The sequence below is a fragment of the Euleptes europaea genome, chromosome 15, assembly GCF_029931775.1.
Source record: "Euleptes europaea isolate rEulEur1 chromosome 15, rEulEur1.hap1, whole genome shotgun sequence".
Lineage (NCBI taxonomy): Eukaryota > Metazoa > Chordata > Lepidosauria > Squamata > Sphaerodactylidae > Euleptes > Euleptes europaea.
This window is the reverse complement of record NC_079326.1, coordinates 52,858,937-52,874,567: the sequence shown is the minus strand read 5'-3', so window position 1 is coordinate 52,874,567 and position 15,631 is coordinate 52,858,937. Positions and strand designations below refer to the sequence as shown.

Here is a 15,631-nt window from a genome sequence, read left to right as displayed (position 1 = left end):
ATATGGCTCAACAAATTAAACAAAAGTAACATTTGAAATCCCAAAAATGAAATGCACCAACTTGGAAGGGGGGAGGATAGACATTATTATATTGACTCAGAGATCTGGTCCCAAACATATTGTGCTGCTATTTCACTCTTTGCTGTGAAATAGATGAGCCCGCTAGCTTTTTATTTCCCATTCTTCATCATCTACCATTGCCTGTAAACCTCAGCACTGATGAAATGGAAAACCCTGTACAAAATGTGATTTAATTATCTCTTTTCTTCTGTGTTTGCATGCCTTGCGTCACCATACCATTACTTAGATGCTGCCCTACATTCTGCTCAAGATTACTAATAATGCTTAAGCTGTTCTCTGAGATGTACAATTAACTGTCATGTTGTTTTTAAAGCATTGACACAGGGGGAAAGATTGAGTTCCTTCCCTATGTGAAAGGGATCAGAACGTTATGCTTTCAACTGCTTTATAGGGGCTGCGGAGTCGCTTGTCACCAAGGAAACAACCTTGCTTCGTGACATTCTCCTATTTCTGTATTGAAAAAGGAATTCTGCATCCAACCCCGATGAGTCCCTTTCTTTCTGTGTTTTTCACAGCGCTCATGTGATGCTTATTACCTGGTCAAAAATGGACATAGCATCACTCCGTCTGCATATGCTTCCTGTACCATTCCTCCATCAAGCAATACATTTTTGTACAAAGAGGATGCTGTCTTTAGAAAACAGTGGTAACACCACAACAGTGCCTTGTTAGCCAGTGTGGTGTAGTGGTTAAGAGCGGTGGTTTGGAGCAGTGGACTTTAATCTGGAGAACTGGGTTTGATTCCCCACTCCTCCACATGAGTGGCGGAGGCTAATCTGGTGAACTGAGTTGGTCTCCCCACTCCTCCACCTGAAACCAGCTGGGTGACCTTGGACTAGTTACAGCTCTCTTAGAGCTGTCTCAGCCCCACCTACCTCACAGGGTGTCTGTTGTGGGGAGAGGAAGGGAAGGTGATTGTAAGCCAATTTGATTCTGCCTTAAGTGGTAGAGAAAGTCAGCATATAAAAACCAACTCTTCTTCTTCTTCTTCTTCTTCTTCTTCTTCTTCTTCTTCTTCTTCTTCTTCTTCTTCTTCTTCTTCTACATTATTGTACAAAGAGGATGTTGTCTTTAGAAAGAGTGGTAACACCAAAACAGTGCCTTGTATTGTTGCCATCAAATGCTATTTTAAGGAGCAGCGAATGCGCTCTTTCAGGTTGCAATGCAGTTGGAAGTTCTTGAATGTACCCAGGGGGGTATTTGACTGTTTCTCTTTTCCTGTTGCTGCCCTATCAGAAACTACTGTTGGAAATCTACTGTTTCAGAGAAATTTGTTGATGCGGTCTTAGACACATGTGCCGCTCCTTGACCATAGCCAGCCTCAATATTCCTCCTGTGGCTAAACATAGATTTGTTGTTTGAAACCAGATTTTGAACTTGAAGAGCTGGTTCACATACTAGTTATAAGACTGGGCTGCAAAATCCCCCATTTTGACCAATTTACACATTTCAAGGGCCACGTTCCCCCCCCTTTTTCTGGTGGAGTTTAACAGTAATGGTCTGGGAGTTCCACAACGTGAATCTAATTTCCAAGTACACGTGAGCCTGACTTGGATCAGGACCAGAGCATGTGGGGAGAGGGTGCATAGGCCTCCCTGACCCACTGTTTTCCCAGCTTGAAATGGTTCCAGGGAGCTGCTATTTGCCCGTTGGGAAAACTTAGATGCCTTGACAGAAGATGTAGTTTCCTCAGCAGGGCAAATATGAGTCAGCGTGGTATAGTGGTTAAGATTGTCATACTAGCATCTGGAAGACTCAGGTTCGAATCCCCACTCGTGCCATGGAAGCTGTCTGGGTGACCTTGGGCCAGTCACACTCTCTAAGCCTAACTTAATTCAAAGGATTGTTGTGAAGATAAAATGGAGTGGAAGAAGGAGTTGGTTTTTATACCCACTTTTCTCTACCTTTTAAGGAGTCTCAAAGCTGCTTACAATCACCTTCCCTTTCTCTCCCCACAACAGACACCTTGTGAGGAAGGTGGGGCTGAGAGCCTGAGGAGGGTGGGGTTTGGAGAGGGGAGGGACTTCAATGCCGTATAGTCCAATGGCCAAAGCATCCATTTTCTCCAGGGGGACCGGAGATCAGTTGTAATAGCGGGAGATGTCCAGCCACCACCTGGAGGTTGGCAATGCTACCAATGAGTCTAAGAGTTGATGGGGATCTGGCATGCTTGTCTTGCCCCCTCATCTTAAAACTTTTGGTTATGGGCCTGGCCTGTTGTCTAGAAAATAACTATGGAAAAGTTTAAAATGCAGCAGGCGTGGAATTGTTCTAACATGTGTGGCGTCTATGGGGTGAGAGACAGAGGGGGGAAAGGCTCTGAGGCAGTTGCCTTCTGTACTGATGAATATCCCGTCCCCCATCCTGGCCTCTCCTATAGATTCTTTTAACCTTAACCACCCACAATCAACTAAAAAGGGGGATATGAGCTTTAAATTAAATATAGGTAGCCGGTTAGCTATGAGCTCCCTAAAGGTCTCTTATTTGGAAACCTGCCAGACCAAGGCTGTACTTATTTGTGAGGTAAATAGAGACCAATGTTTTTCTTAAATATTTGACTTGGCAGACAAGACCCAGGTGGAGATGAATGAGAAAGGTTTATTTAACAGAGAGAGAGTAAAGCGTTTAGCAAGGTAAATATGATGTGTGGACGACTTCAATATGTAAAGTCAAGCTGGCTCTGAAATAAAGTCAATAAACCCTGAAGGGAGATTTGATTCCCCTTTCTCTGGACAGGAGACCTCAGCAGCTTCAAGGCTGATCTTTTCCTACACAGAGCCCCTTTCCACAGAACCTATACACACCAGGTAGGAATGATGGACATTGAACAAGATGGGCTTATTTGTAGGGTTGCCAACTTCCAGGTACTGCTAGAAAAGACCCCTCTATACTAAAGAAGCTTTACTGAGTTTTGCAGACCTCAAGGTACTAGCTGGAGATCTCCTGCTATTACAACTGATCTCCAACCAATAGAGATCAGTTCCCCTGGAGAAAATGGCCGCTTTGGCAATTGGAGTGGCAGAAGCTAATCTGTTGAATTGGGTTTTGATTCCCCACTCCTAGACACGAAGCCAACTGGGTGACCTTGGGCTAGTCACCGTTCTCTTAGAGCTCTCTCAGCCCCACCTACCTCACAGGGTGTCTGTTGAGGGGAGGGGAAGGGAAGGTGATTTTAAGTAGAGAAAGTTGGCATATAAATACCAACGTCTTCTTCTGTTCATGTCCTGAGTTGGATCCTGACGGGAGTCGGTTTCAGGTAGCCGGCTCAAGGTTGACTTCCATCCTTCCGAGGTTGATTAAACGAGCACCCAGCTTGCTGAGGGGTAAACTGTAGATGACTGGGGAAGGCAATGGCAACCCCCCCCCCATAATCATAGTCTGCTTAGTAAACTTCGGGATATGATGAGTAAATGTCGGGAAATGAAGAGAGCAACGAGGATGGTCAGGGGCCTGGAGACCCTATCAGGAAAGGCTGAGGGACTTGGAAATGTTCAGTCTGGAGAAGAGGAGTTTGAGGGGGGACATGATTGCTCTCTTGAAGTATTTGAAGGGCTGTCACTTAGAGGAGGGCAAGGAGCTGTTCCTGTTGGCAGCAGAGGAGAGGACTCGCAATAATGGGTTTAGATTGTGGGCTGAAATATTAGGGGGGAAATTTTTACAGTAAGAGTTGTTCGACAGTGGAATCATCTACCTACGGAGGTGGTGAGCTCCCCGTCACTGGCAGCCTTTAAGCAGAGACTGGACAAGCACTTGTCAGGGATGCTCTAGGGCTGATCCTGCATTGAGCAGGGGGTTGGACTAGATGACCTGTATGGCCCCTTCCAGCTCTATGATTCTTTGATTTTATGATGTCACCCCATGGGTCAGTAATGACCCAGTGTTTCCACAGGGGTCTACCTTTACCTAGTCATTCAATCAGATTTTGATGAGTTACATTCTGAGTCTCTAATTTAGCTTTCTGTATATCAGTCTCTCCATCTAAATCCTGACAGAACATATGAACAGAAGGACTTTGTCTATGAAATATGCAGTAATATTTTGCTTTTCTGGAAAGGCTAATACTAGTAATATATAGGGCACAGAGTTCCCTTTAGGCTTCAGTAAAATCAGTTGGATAAATGCACCTTTGTGCAGAAGTGAAGGTATTCAGAATCTTTCCCTGGCACATCCAGGTGTATCTAAATGGCTGTCGACGCCAATGTGGTGTCACTTCTGGGAAAACCCAGAAGTGATGTTGCACCTCTTGAGTTCTGGACACTGAGATACTGTCTGGTAAGTCACAATGTACCTGAGCCATGCTGAGGCCGTCTCTAAGATGCTTAATGGATGTCACTCCTGAGGTCACTGTTTCCTGTGGACGATTCCTCATTCATGCCTCAATCCTCATTTCAGGCCTGTGCAAGGAGAATAGATAGAACCACACATGCCAGGGTTTTGTTTGAGCCCATGTCATGTTTAAACTCTTGTGTGGTCCTTGTCTTTCCCCCTCCTCTCGTGCTCAAGGCTGCCAGACCTATGATGACCACCTGGCTTCCAACCAAGATGGAGGCAAGTCCAAGAATGTTGTGAACCTCGGAGCGATACGCCAAGGCATGAAGCGCTTTCAGTTTCTCTTAAACTGCTGTGAACCTGGAACGATACCTGACGCCTCCATCCTGGCAGCTGCCCTGGATCTCGTAAGTTGCAGCATGAATTCTCATGCATACTGTTCACAGTAGGGTTGCCAACCTCCAGATGCAGCCTGGATATCTCCCAGAATTACAGCTGATCTTCCGATAGGGTTGCCAGGTCCCTCTTCACCACCGGCTGGAGGTTTTTGGGGTGGAGCCTGAGGAGGAGAGGGTTTGGGGAGGGGAGGGACTTCAATGCCATAGAGTCCAATGGCCAAAGCGGCCATTTTCTCCTGGTGAACTGATCCCTGTCAGCTGGAGTCAGTCGTAATAGCAGGAGATCTCCAGCTATTACCTGGAGGTTGGCAACCTTATCTCCAGATGATGCAGATCAGCTCCCCTGGAGAAAATGACGGCTTCGGAGGGTGGCCACTGTGGCATTTTACCCATCCCACCTATTCTCAAACCCTAACCTTCCTATGCTCTACCCTAGGGTTGCCAACCTCCAGGTGGCATCTAGAGATCTCCCACTATTACAATTAATCTCCAGATGACCAAGATCAGTTCTCCTAGAGAAGACTGCTATATTGGAGGGTGGACTCTATGGCACACACAGCTGAGGACCACCCCCAAACCCCGCCCTCCCCAGATATTTGCCAACCCAGAGCTGGGCACTCTACCCCCAACATATCCAGGAATTTCCTAACCCAGTGTTGGCATCCCTAGCTCACAAATAGTCATTCAGTAGTACATAGGGTTGCCAGCTCCGGGTTGGGAAATACCTGGAGATTTAAGGGGCGGAGCCTGAGGGGGCGGGGTTTGGAGAGGGGAGGGATTTCAATGCCATAGAGTCCAATTGCCAAAGCAGCCATTTTCTCCAGGTGAACTGATCTCTATTGGCTGGAGATCAGTTGTAATAGCAGGAGATCTCCAGCTAGTACCTGGAGGTTGGCAACCCTAGTAGTATACAGTCTGGACTATCCTGAGATATCCCATTCATCGCTTAATAAATGTTGTGCGTGTGGAGAGGGAGAACAGAACAGAAAGTATAATAGAATTGCCAAGAAGAATTACGTTTTTATCCTTCTATGAATATAAACATGGATAGATTTGATTTAAGTCTAATGACTATAGCTCTTGTAGTGTTTAGGTTTCTTGAAGGCTCCACGTTTCACAAGTAGGCTATTGCCTAAGCTGTTCTTCTGCAAATGCCTCATAGCCATAATATTAGGATACAATATGTAGAGTTCCAATTGCCATAATTCTGAGGAGTTCAGCTGAAGTTATGAATAATAAAAGCAAACCATAGCTGCCTCTGGTTACTCACTGGGAGAGAGAGAGAGAAAAGACTTCAAAGCAATCTGGTTTATGCCTTATTTATAGCATGGTAATTTATGGATCCGAGGCCTACACCCGCCTAGCCCAGATTGCAACTCAATCCATTCGGCTGCTGGGGCGACTTGATCCATCTTGCTTTCCTCTCATCTCATTCACCGCTGGAGAACGCCTTTCTTCGTGTTAGTCTTATGGGCATTGCCATTCAAAGCTGAACTTTGTATTCAAAACATTTTGTGCTGCATGACTTGCATGGTGTGTTTTTATAGGTCGATAGGCACAAATGTTTATATTTCACTAATGTACTTGAGTCAGTTCAAGGCATTATGGACAGTTTGAAGCCTACTTCTTGGAGTCGGTTTCTAGCGGATGGTGTCAAAGAAAGCATGAGCCCATTATTTTTGCTTCCACCCTCATAGGGCTGCCAACCTCGGGGTACTAGCTGGAGATCTCCTGCTATTAAAACTGATATCCAGCCAAGAGAGATCAGCTCCCCTGAAGAAAATGGCCACTTTGGCAATTGGACTTTATGGCATTGAAGTCCCTCTCTTCCCCAAACCCCACCCTCTTTAGGCTCCACCCCCAAAACCTCCCACTGGTAGTGAAGAGGGACCTGGCAACCCTACACCCACAACATTATGGCGTGTTCGTGTCTAGGGTGACAACTTACATGTTGGGTAGGGTTGCCAGATACCAGGTAATGGTGGGCAATTGCCCGCCAATTAAGAGGGCTGCCCGCTGCCCCTCAGCTGGGTGAAAGCAGGACAGCTGGGGGGGATTAATGTTACTTCTGGGTTAACTCTAGGAAATGATGGTGATGCTCTACCACATTCCTCTAAAAACTCTATGGTTTCCATAGAAAAATGTGCTAGAGCATCTCCATCACTTCCAGGTTTACCCCCAAAGTGCCATTATTGTGATGATCAACACCCCCCCACCACAACTAGGGTTGCCAGGTCCCTCTTTGCCACTGGTGAAAGCTTTGGGGCGGAGCCTGAGGAGGGTGGGGTTTGAGGAGGGGAGGGAAGGGGAGGGACTTCAATGCCCTAGAGTCCAATTGCCAAAGAGGCCATTTTCTCCAGGTGAACTGATCTCTGTCGGCTGGAGATCAGTTGTAATAGCAGGAGATCTCCAGCTAGTACCTGGAGGTTGGCAACCCTATATTGTGGGGTGCTGTCTTTGCCCCCCTTCAGCCATGAGCAGAGAGAGCTGGAGGTCCCCAGTTCCCCTTTCTGCCCAAACAAAAATGCACTCCATGCTGCTGGATTTTTACTAACATTTGTTGTTTGTATGGTGCCTCAAACAGCATCAGCTAAGATAGAGAGGGGAGGCACTTCAGTGCCATAGAGTCCAATTACCAAAACGGCCATTTTCTCCAGGGGGACTGATCACTGTCACCTGGAGATCAGTTGTAATAGCTGGAGATCTCCAGCCATCATCTGGAGATTGGCAACCCTATCTACGCCATAAGTGAACTGAATCTTGGGAAGTCTTACAAGTTGATGTGAGGTAGAGTAAAGGATACTAAGGGTTAGTTTAGTATATATATGTAAAAAAAAAACCAAACCAGAAGTTAATGAACCAAACAAGACTTTGTACTACATAGTATTGTGTAGGAAGCATCCATCCTGTAAGAAACCCGCTGCTGTGTTTTGATTTGTTTTCTGTTGACAGTCGAAGTGGTAACCTGTGATTCTTTTCAGCTTTGCACCACCTGGCTGATTCATTTCTCCCCATTTGTGGTGTGTTTCTCTGTGGTGTGGGTTCATCCTTATCCATTTCTGTCACACGCCTTCATCTCTCTCTTGCTGCTGCTTCAGATTGCTCGGGGCATCAGGTAAGCTCCGGCAGGGTGTTGGCAAAACACTCTTGACATTCGGCATGCAAACCCTTTCTCCGAGGAGAAGGTTTATAACATTCGCGCTGTGCCAAGAACAGGCCGAGAGGGCCTTGCCTCGTGCGCCTCTCTCTTGCCTAAAGGAAGTCTTCCACACAAGATCCTGCTGAAACGAAGTGAGAGGGCTAGGCCGCCCATCCCCTTTGAGCAACTGGATGGAGGACCCTTCGGGAAAACCACTAATTTCTATGGTCTTTTATGCATGGCTGTTTCATTCGCCGTCACCCCTCCGACGACTTCGGGTCTTTGTTGTGATTATGCATGCCGTTTCTGACCGTCAGAGGTTGCCTCGCTCTCCCCCTGCGTTTCCCTGTGTTTTGCCTGTGTTTTCAAATTTGAGATAAAATAGGTCCCTGACAATGTGGGCAAAATGAAGGGAGACACAGGGGGAGAGCGAGGTGACCTCTGACGGTCGGAAAGGGCATGCATATTCCAAAGAAAGGCCCAAAGTCATCAGAGGGGTGACGGCGAGTGAAACACCCATGCATAAGTAGAAAAGGGCAAGAGTCCAGTAGCACCTTAAAGACTAACAAAAATATTTTCTGGTAGGGTATGAGCTTTCGTGAGCCACAGCTCACTTCTTCAGATACATCTAGAATGTGAATCCATCTGACTTTAAGTAGAGGAGAGTGAATTCAGACAAGCATTAGTATGTAAATGTTAACAGTATGTAAATGCAAATAGCAGGCGTGATGGGATTAGGTGTGGTATGCAGAAGAGTCTGTGATGTCCAGGGGAGAGATGGGTGTGGAGAAATCAGCATTGGTAATGATGCTTGTCTGAATTCACTCTCCTCTACTTAAAGTCAGATGGATTCACATTCTAGATGTATCTGAAGAAGTGAGCTGTGGCTCACGAAAGCTCATACCCTACCAGAAAATATTTTTGTTAGTCTTTAAGGTGCTACTGGACTCTTGCCCTTTTCTACTACTGCAGACAGACTAACACGGCTGCCCACTGTGAATTATACCCATGCATAAAAAGACCTCTGTTTCGTAGGCTATGATTTGAGACACATTCTGCAGCAGTGTTTCTCAAAACCAGGGCTCCCCAACGTTGTGCCTGTGGACACCATGGCTCCCACTGAGACTTGTCCAGGTGCCCGCCAAGTGTTTTTAGAAAGTGGGCAGAGCCAGTGGGGCTTTTGCCCAGCAAGGTTTCTGAAGGACCATGGGAGAGTTGGTTGGCTGCTCATATTTTAAAAACATTGGCATCCACTGTTACCACAGCACAAGGATCTTCGCTGGGTGACTGAAGGTAAGCTGCGGCAGCCATTCTGTGGTTGGTTCTGCATCCTAAAGAGGTTGAGCTGAAAAATGCTAAAATTACAAATATATAAATTTTAATATTTTTAACTTAACGTTTTGATCTAATACACTGCTTGATGTATCCACATCCTTAAGAGCCCGGCATACAACAGAAGGTGAGACAGTGAAGCCAGGTTTTAGCGTATAAGAAATAAAGAAATTCACAGGGAGCATCACTGTACTAGAAGGGCTTTTAGATATTTCTTACTGCCCATTATGTTATGATTATAATATTAGGATGTGTGATAAGTGATAATTTTATACTGACCACTGAGGAAGGCCTCTCCAGGCCGAAACGCGTCTGGTCCTTTTTGGATCTCATATTGGTCAAAGAAAGATTGTACATCGCAGTTGTTTATGTTTGTATATACTGAATGTGTAAGTTTTTGACTTTTCTAGGAGTTTTATGCTTTTAATCTACATGTGCACCTTATTAAAATTTATATATTTGTAATTGTAGCATTTTCCAGCTCAGCCTCTTTGGTTTGCAATCCGTTCCATCAGGGATCCCCCCCTCTTTTGTTGTTGGTTCTGCATCCTGCCAGAACCTCTTTGTGGCAGCCCTTTTTCAGCTGCACCCACCAAGTGTGTCAGAATTGCAAAGGTGCCCACAAGCTAGGCCCCAGGTGTGGCACCCTCGGCTGGCTCGCGGGCTGGATTAGAGCTCTCAAGGGGCCGGATCCAGCCCTCGGGCCTTATGTTTGACACCCTTGCTCTAGAAAGTTTTTGAAAAATCAGCTCTTAGTTCGTAGCAAATATCGGGTGCCTCGTCTTGTCACACAGAGTCGGCATTAGCCTACCTGGACAGAAACAAGTCCCTTATAAATAGATTCAGTTAATATTTACTTGAAACGAGCGAAACAGAGAGAAACGAGAGAAACAGAGGGCTAAACAGGGATTTAAATGATGACTAGGGAATTTTGTATTTACTGATCTAATCCTTTTACCTTAAGAACGGTTTTGAAATAAAATCTGTTACTATATATGAAATCAATAATAAACATGTACTAATTGTAAATAAATTGAATAATTTAGAATTAACTTCGTAATCAAGCTTGATGTATTTTTTTGGATTAGAATTTCTTTGCAAAATAATAGATAAATTTATAGCAAGATGGAGGAAGGTGAGGGGGAAGTCTCTTATTTGAATATCTTTTCATTAATAGATGAATATGCTTTTCGATGACGCTGTTAAAGTTTTTTATTGTATGATTTATGAAATGAATGTGTTGTTGAAAAGTACCTGACAGTAAAATATTTTAAAAATAATAAAAAATTTATGGAAAAAAGAAGAAGAAACGAGTGATTTATAAAATCAGTACATGTAACAGGACTTAACAGCTTGACATGTGATAAACTACAACTATGTTTTCATTGTCATTTGTAGCCTAAGGACATTACCCCAAATCTGATATTGTAGGTAGTTCTGAAAACCTCCAAGATGCATCCTCTTGTCAACTGATAAAATTGCACAATGTGATCTTTACCATCTGCCTCATTAAATTTGCCTTGACAGAAAATGATCGTGCATATAAATTCTAATCCCTATCACATTAACTGATTATGCTAATTGACATTGCATTGTTTGGTGATGCTTTGTTGATTGAATGTGACACTGTTGATTGATATTCCAGGAGGCGCCCGTGGTAGCAAGATCCGCCCTTTTCCTGGAATGCGCACGTTTTGTTCACCGCTGCAACCGTGGCAACTGGCCGGAATGGATGAAGGGACACCATGTGAACATCACTAAAAAGGGCCTTTCCCGGGGACGATCCCCAATAGTGGGAAACAAACGCAACCAGAAGTTACAATGGAATGCTGCCAAGCTCTTTTACCAGTGGGGAGATGTAAGTTTGTGTCCTTCTTTCTTATTCATAAAAGTAAACGCTTTTCCAAGAAGCATTTGTAGTCGAAAAGCACGAGACAAACAATCAGCAGACAGAGCAAGACAGATGAAAGTGAGGAACATAAAGATAATTATTGGTACACATAATTTTAGTACAAAGCACCGTCTTTTAAATTTTAAACGACTCATTTTCATTCTAAAAACTGTTGGATATGGAGGGATATGTTCTGGGAGCAACTATTTATTAAATAATGGTGCAGGCTTTGACACTTGTTGGACTTGAAAACGAGTTAACGCTGAATTTTCCACCCTGACCTGGATAGCCCCAGGCTACCCTGATCTCGTCAGATGTCAGAAGGTAACCAGGGTTGGCCCTGGTTAGAATTTGGATGGGCGACCTCCAAGGCCTACCGGGGTCATGGAGGGAGTCAGGCAATGGCAAACCATGTTCTAACATCTCTTACTTTGAAAATCCTATGGTGTTATGGCACCCTCATAGGCCCACAGCTACCCTGGGACACCCCACAAGTGTACAGGACAAGCTGGTGCTCAATTATGAATACTACAGCATAATATTTATGTCAACCTACTTAAGGCTGCTCCTTTATATATTCTAGCTTGCTCTTAAAATCACTTGTCTCTATCATATGGATATCTGCCTGCTTTTAAGAATTCAGTAGCAACCATGTACTCTCTCTCTCTCTCTCTCTCTCCTTGGGAAACACTGGGGTGGGGAGAAAACAAAAAGTTTCTTTACACCTCCTTTCTCAGCAGCCACCTGTAATTATGCATGCCCTGCTAGCCCCTTCTGGCTAGCACTCTCCCTGCAAGTTCCTTTAACCCAAAGAGCCGACTGCATTCAGCTTTCTCCACCTAAATATTTTTTTTCTGCCCTGCTTCAAGGGGCAATGCTCTCGTCGAGCACCTCTCCAGCTGCTAATGTGTCTAAGCTCTATCCCTAAGCATGCAGGTCTCTGCTCTTGGTCCACCGCAGCCACTGATGGGCCTCCCTGCTGCATGCTCCCCCATCATTCCCCTATGCCATCTCCTGGAGGGAGACTCCTGGCCTGCAGTAACACAAGTCAAATTGCTGCAGCCTTCCTACAAACCTGAATGCCCTGGTCCCCAGTCCTCCGTAGTTACCTAGGGTGGGGGGGGAGAAAAGTCACCATCACCTAACCCACAGCTGGAAGCTTGTGGGGGGGGAGAAGACTCTGGGTCTACAGGGAAACGTGTGGGGTGGGGGAGAGAGGAAGAGGATGCTTTCCACTTGCCATGTACTTCTGTAAAAGCTTGTCAGTAGATTGGGACTGCCCCAAAGCTACTGCATCCCATGATGATTATGTACAAAGTTGTAACCTTTCTCTCCGCTATTACCGGTACTTTATATTGCAACTGCTTTATTCATGCCTGCTTCACCTATCTCCAGTCATGCCCCATGCTACCTTATTAAGCCATTTATCCTTTCCTTTCTGTTATGAAACTTTCGTTTAGTTGTTTGCAAATGCTCAAAGTTTTTTTCCCCTTCTGGCATGTATGCCTAAAGGTTTTTTCTTTGTGCATTGTGTTTATATATATGTTATTTAAGCGTGCCCTCTATTATTAAACTTTAATCATTAATTGCCTTTTTTATTACCTTTATTTCTATGTGTGTGTATTACTCTTTGAAGTTATTCATTCATCATTTGCCTTACTGTTTAAACTAGATTAGCTTCGCTTTAAATATTATTTTGATTTCTGTAGCCAATTTAAACTTATGTAGCCTTAGAATTGTTCTTAAGCTCTGAGGTACAGATATGGAAGCTGCACCACCAACAGATGTTAAATCCCTGGGACAAAGGCCATGGATCCATTGCTCTTCTTTTACTAACCTGCCTTTATTTACCTCTATCACCTGCCCCTTGCTCACATACACTGCAGAAATTCTTCATTTCTGCCACCTTCACCTAACAACCAAACCCTTGACCAAGGATCGTTTTGTGTACGGAAAAAGTCTCATGCCTGTGCCAAGAGCCTTTTTCGGGGGGGGGGGGGAATGTTATGGCACCCTCATAGGACAAATCTCATCAATTCTATTGTAACTAACTCCTAATCTCATCTCAGAGCCAGCCAAGCACTCTCTGACTTCCTCCTTCCAGACCCCACCTCAATTTCCAATTCTGTTACTCAAGGCTCAGACACTGAATTCTTAAGTGTTCAGCCCTGACCTGGATGGCCCAGGCTAGCCTGATCTCTTCAGATCTCAGAAGCTAAGCAGGGTCAGCCCTGGTTAGTATTTGGATGGGAGACCACCAATGAATACCAGGCTTGCTGTGCAGAGGAAGGCACTGGCAAACCACCTCTGTTAGTCTCTTGCCATGAAGACCCCCCCCAAAAGGGGCGGCTATAAGTTGGCTGCGACTTGACGGCACTTTACACACACACACAGCCATCATCTCTGATGACCTTACTCACTGCACCCTCCTAATCCAATCTCGAGCAATTTTACCTTTGTGCCCCACTGCTCACATGCCCTGTGAGTCAGTCTGCCCTAGGGGCAGAATCTGACTATAAAACAGAGAGCCCTGGCACATGTCAGTGGCTTTTCATTTTGGATCCAGAACACGAGATGTGAGCCCTGCTTCTGGAGGGGAAGTCCTTTTCCCCTTCCCCTCTTGTAGCTGCCATTCTGAGACCTCGTTCTGCAGAATTGGTTTAGAAAGATCCCCACGCCAGCCTCTTGCAAAGCTCTGTCTAGTCTCCAGCTAATTTCCCCAAATAAAAGGAGACCCTCTCTGTGCTTGGCATAACAATGGGGTCGCCATAAGTCAGCTGTGACTTGACGGCAATTGCACACATGCACACACACACACACTGAATTTTCCTACAATATAGGAGCTAAGCTATATAATCATCAGAATCACACAATGTAGTTTATGTCAAATTCTGCTGTTTCAGACTGCAGGTGGAGGATTGTATATTTTAATAACCTTCATTTTCAGGACTGTAGCTGGGATGGGACCAGCGGATGCTCCTATCTTTCTGGAATATTTTGAACATATGTTCTTTAATTGGTGACATAAAGGCTTCTATTCTGTCCCAGTACAGAGATTTTTTTAACATATTGGCTGAAGTAATAATTTCAGCTGTTTCAATCACATTTGCCCATAGACATAGCTCCAGAATGTGAATCAGATATCAGCACAATGGGGCCATGTACACAGCAGGGGGATTTATTTTTTTGTACAAACCTAGGATGGACCCAGGGGTTTGATGAAAAATCATAAAAGAAAATGGGGGGTTGGGATTTTTTTTTTAAAGGAAGCCAATCTCAGCCTCCATTTTGGGGTGGCCTAGCAAACCCCATAGAAATGCTGTAGTATACAACGGCAGCTGGAGGTGGATCCTCCCCACGTCAGGCCAGAAGATGCAAGGAGACTGGCTCTCTTTTCGCGCCACCGCAGCCAAATGCGCCCCTCCCCTCACTTTGTAGAAGGCGGGGTGGGGGCGGTCTTGTCCGCGGATGCGTAAATAATGAGAGCTGACACCAGAGCTGGGATAATAAAAGGGCCAACTTTATTTAATCGTTCAAGAGGGATCTGCAGCGCACAAAAGACAAAACATCCCCAATAACTGACTGCAGTGCGGGCCACTGGGGGGATGCTGAAGAGTCAGGCCTCCTCTTGTTTTTGCATCCCTGTTCTTAGGGCGAGACCCACCCTGGCTCTGAGCTCCGAGCCGTCACATGTGGTACGGCTCCTGCTCTTCCTTGCCAAGCCTGAAGGAAGAATCCAGTAGCACCTTAAAGAGTGACAAAACATCTGGTAGGGTTTGAGCTTTCGTGAGCCCCAGTTCACTTCTTCAGATCACTGAAGAAGTGAGCTGTGACTCACAAAAGCTCATACCCTACCAGAAATTTTGTTAGTCTTTTAAGTTGCTACTAGACTTTTTTTTTTTACTGCTACAGATAGACTAAAACAGCTACCCATAGAGAAAAACAGGGAGGGATGCAGGGAGGGAGGCAGGGAAAGAAAGGCAGCAGGAGTCTGCCATAGTGCTGAAAGAGCACGTGGGAGAAAGGTGGTGATGGGGGCAGAAGGGGGGTAGAAGCAGGACCAATGGGGGGGGAGGAGACAGTGGCAGGCAGGCAAAGAAGGAGGTGCATCATGCCACCCCGTCAGAATGACAGCAGGGGAAGACAGGCCTAATGCAGAAAGCCTGACCTGGGCCCTTCATGGCCCAACTGTCTTACCACCACTGTCCGCCATAGGGTTGCCAATCTCCAGGTACTAGCTGGAGATCAGACCTGGCAACCCTAGGGACAGGGAAGGGGGGGAGGGAAAAGAGGTGGGAGGGGGAAGGGACCTTGTCCGAGATCAGCTGGACAGAAGGAAGAGGTGGGCTTGGAGCAGGCAGCCTATCCTGGGCACTTTCTGCTCCAAGTCTCTTGGCCATTGATGATGTGGTAGGTAGGGTTGCCAACTCCAAGATGGGAGATTCTGAAAGATTTGGGTTTGGTGAGGGGAGGGTGTAATTCCATAAGAGTCCACCCTCCAAAGCAGCCATTTTCTCCAGG

General features: G+C 45.6%; 1 protein-coding gene across 1 annotated transcript in view; it reads left to right on the top strand.

The window, feature by feature from the left end:
• Window positions 1–15,631, top strand: part of UNC80 (unc-80 homolog, NALCN channel complex subunit) — a 142,662-nt gene that overhangs the window by 40,811 nt on the left and 86,220 nt on the right. Inside the window, exons 22-23 of the mRNA XM_056861558.1 lie at window positions 4,585–4,757; window positions 10,865–11,077. Coding sequence (XP_056717536.1) covers window positions 4,585–4,757; window positions 10,865–11,077 — 386 coding nt within the window. The remainder of the gene's footprint in view (window positions 1–4,584; window positions 4,758–10,864; window positions 11,078–15,631) is intronic.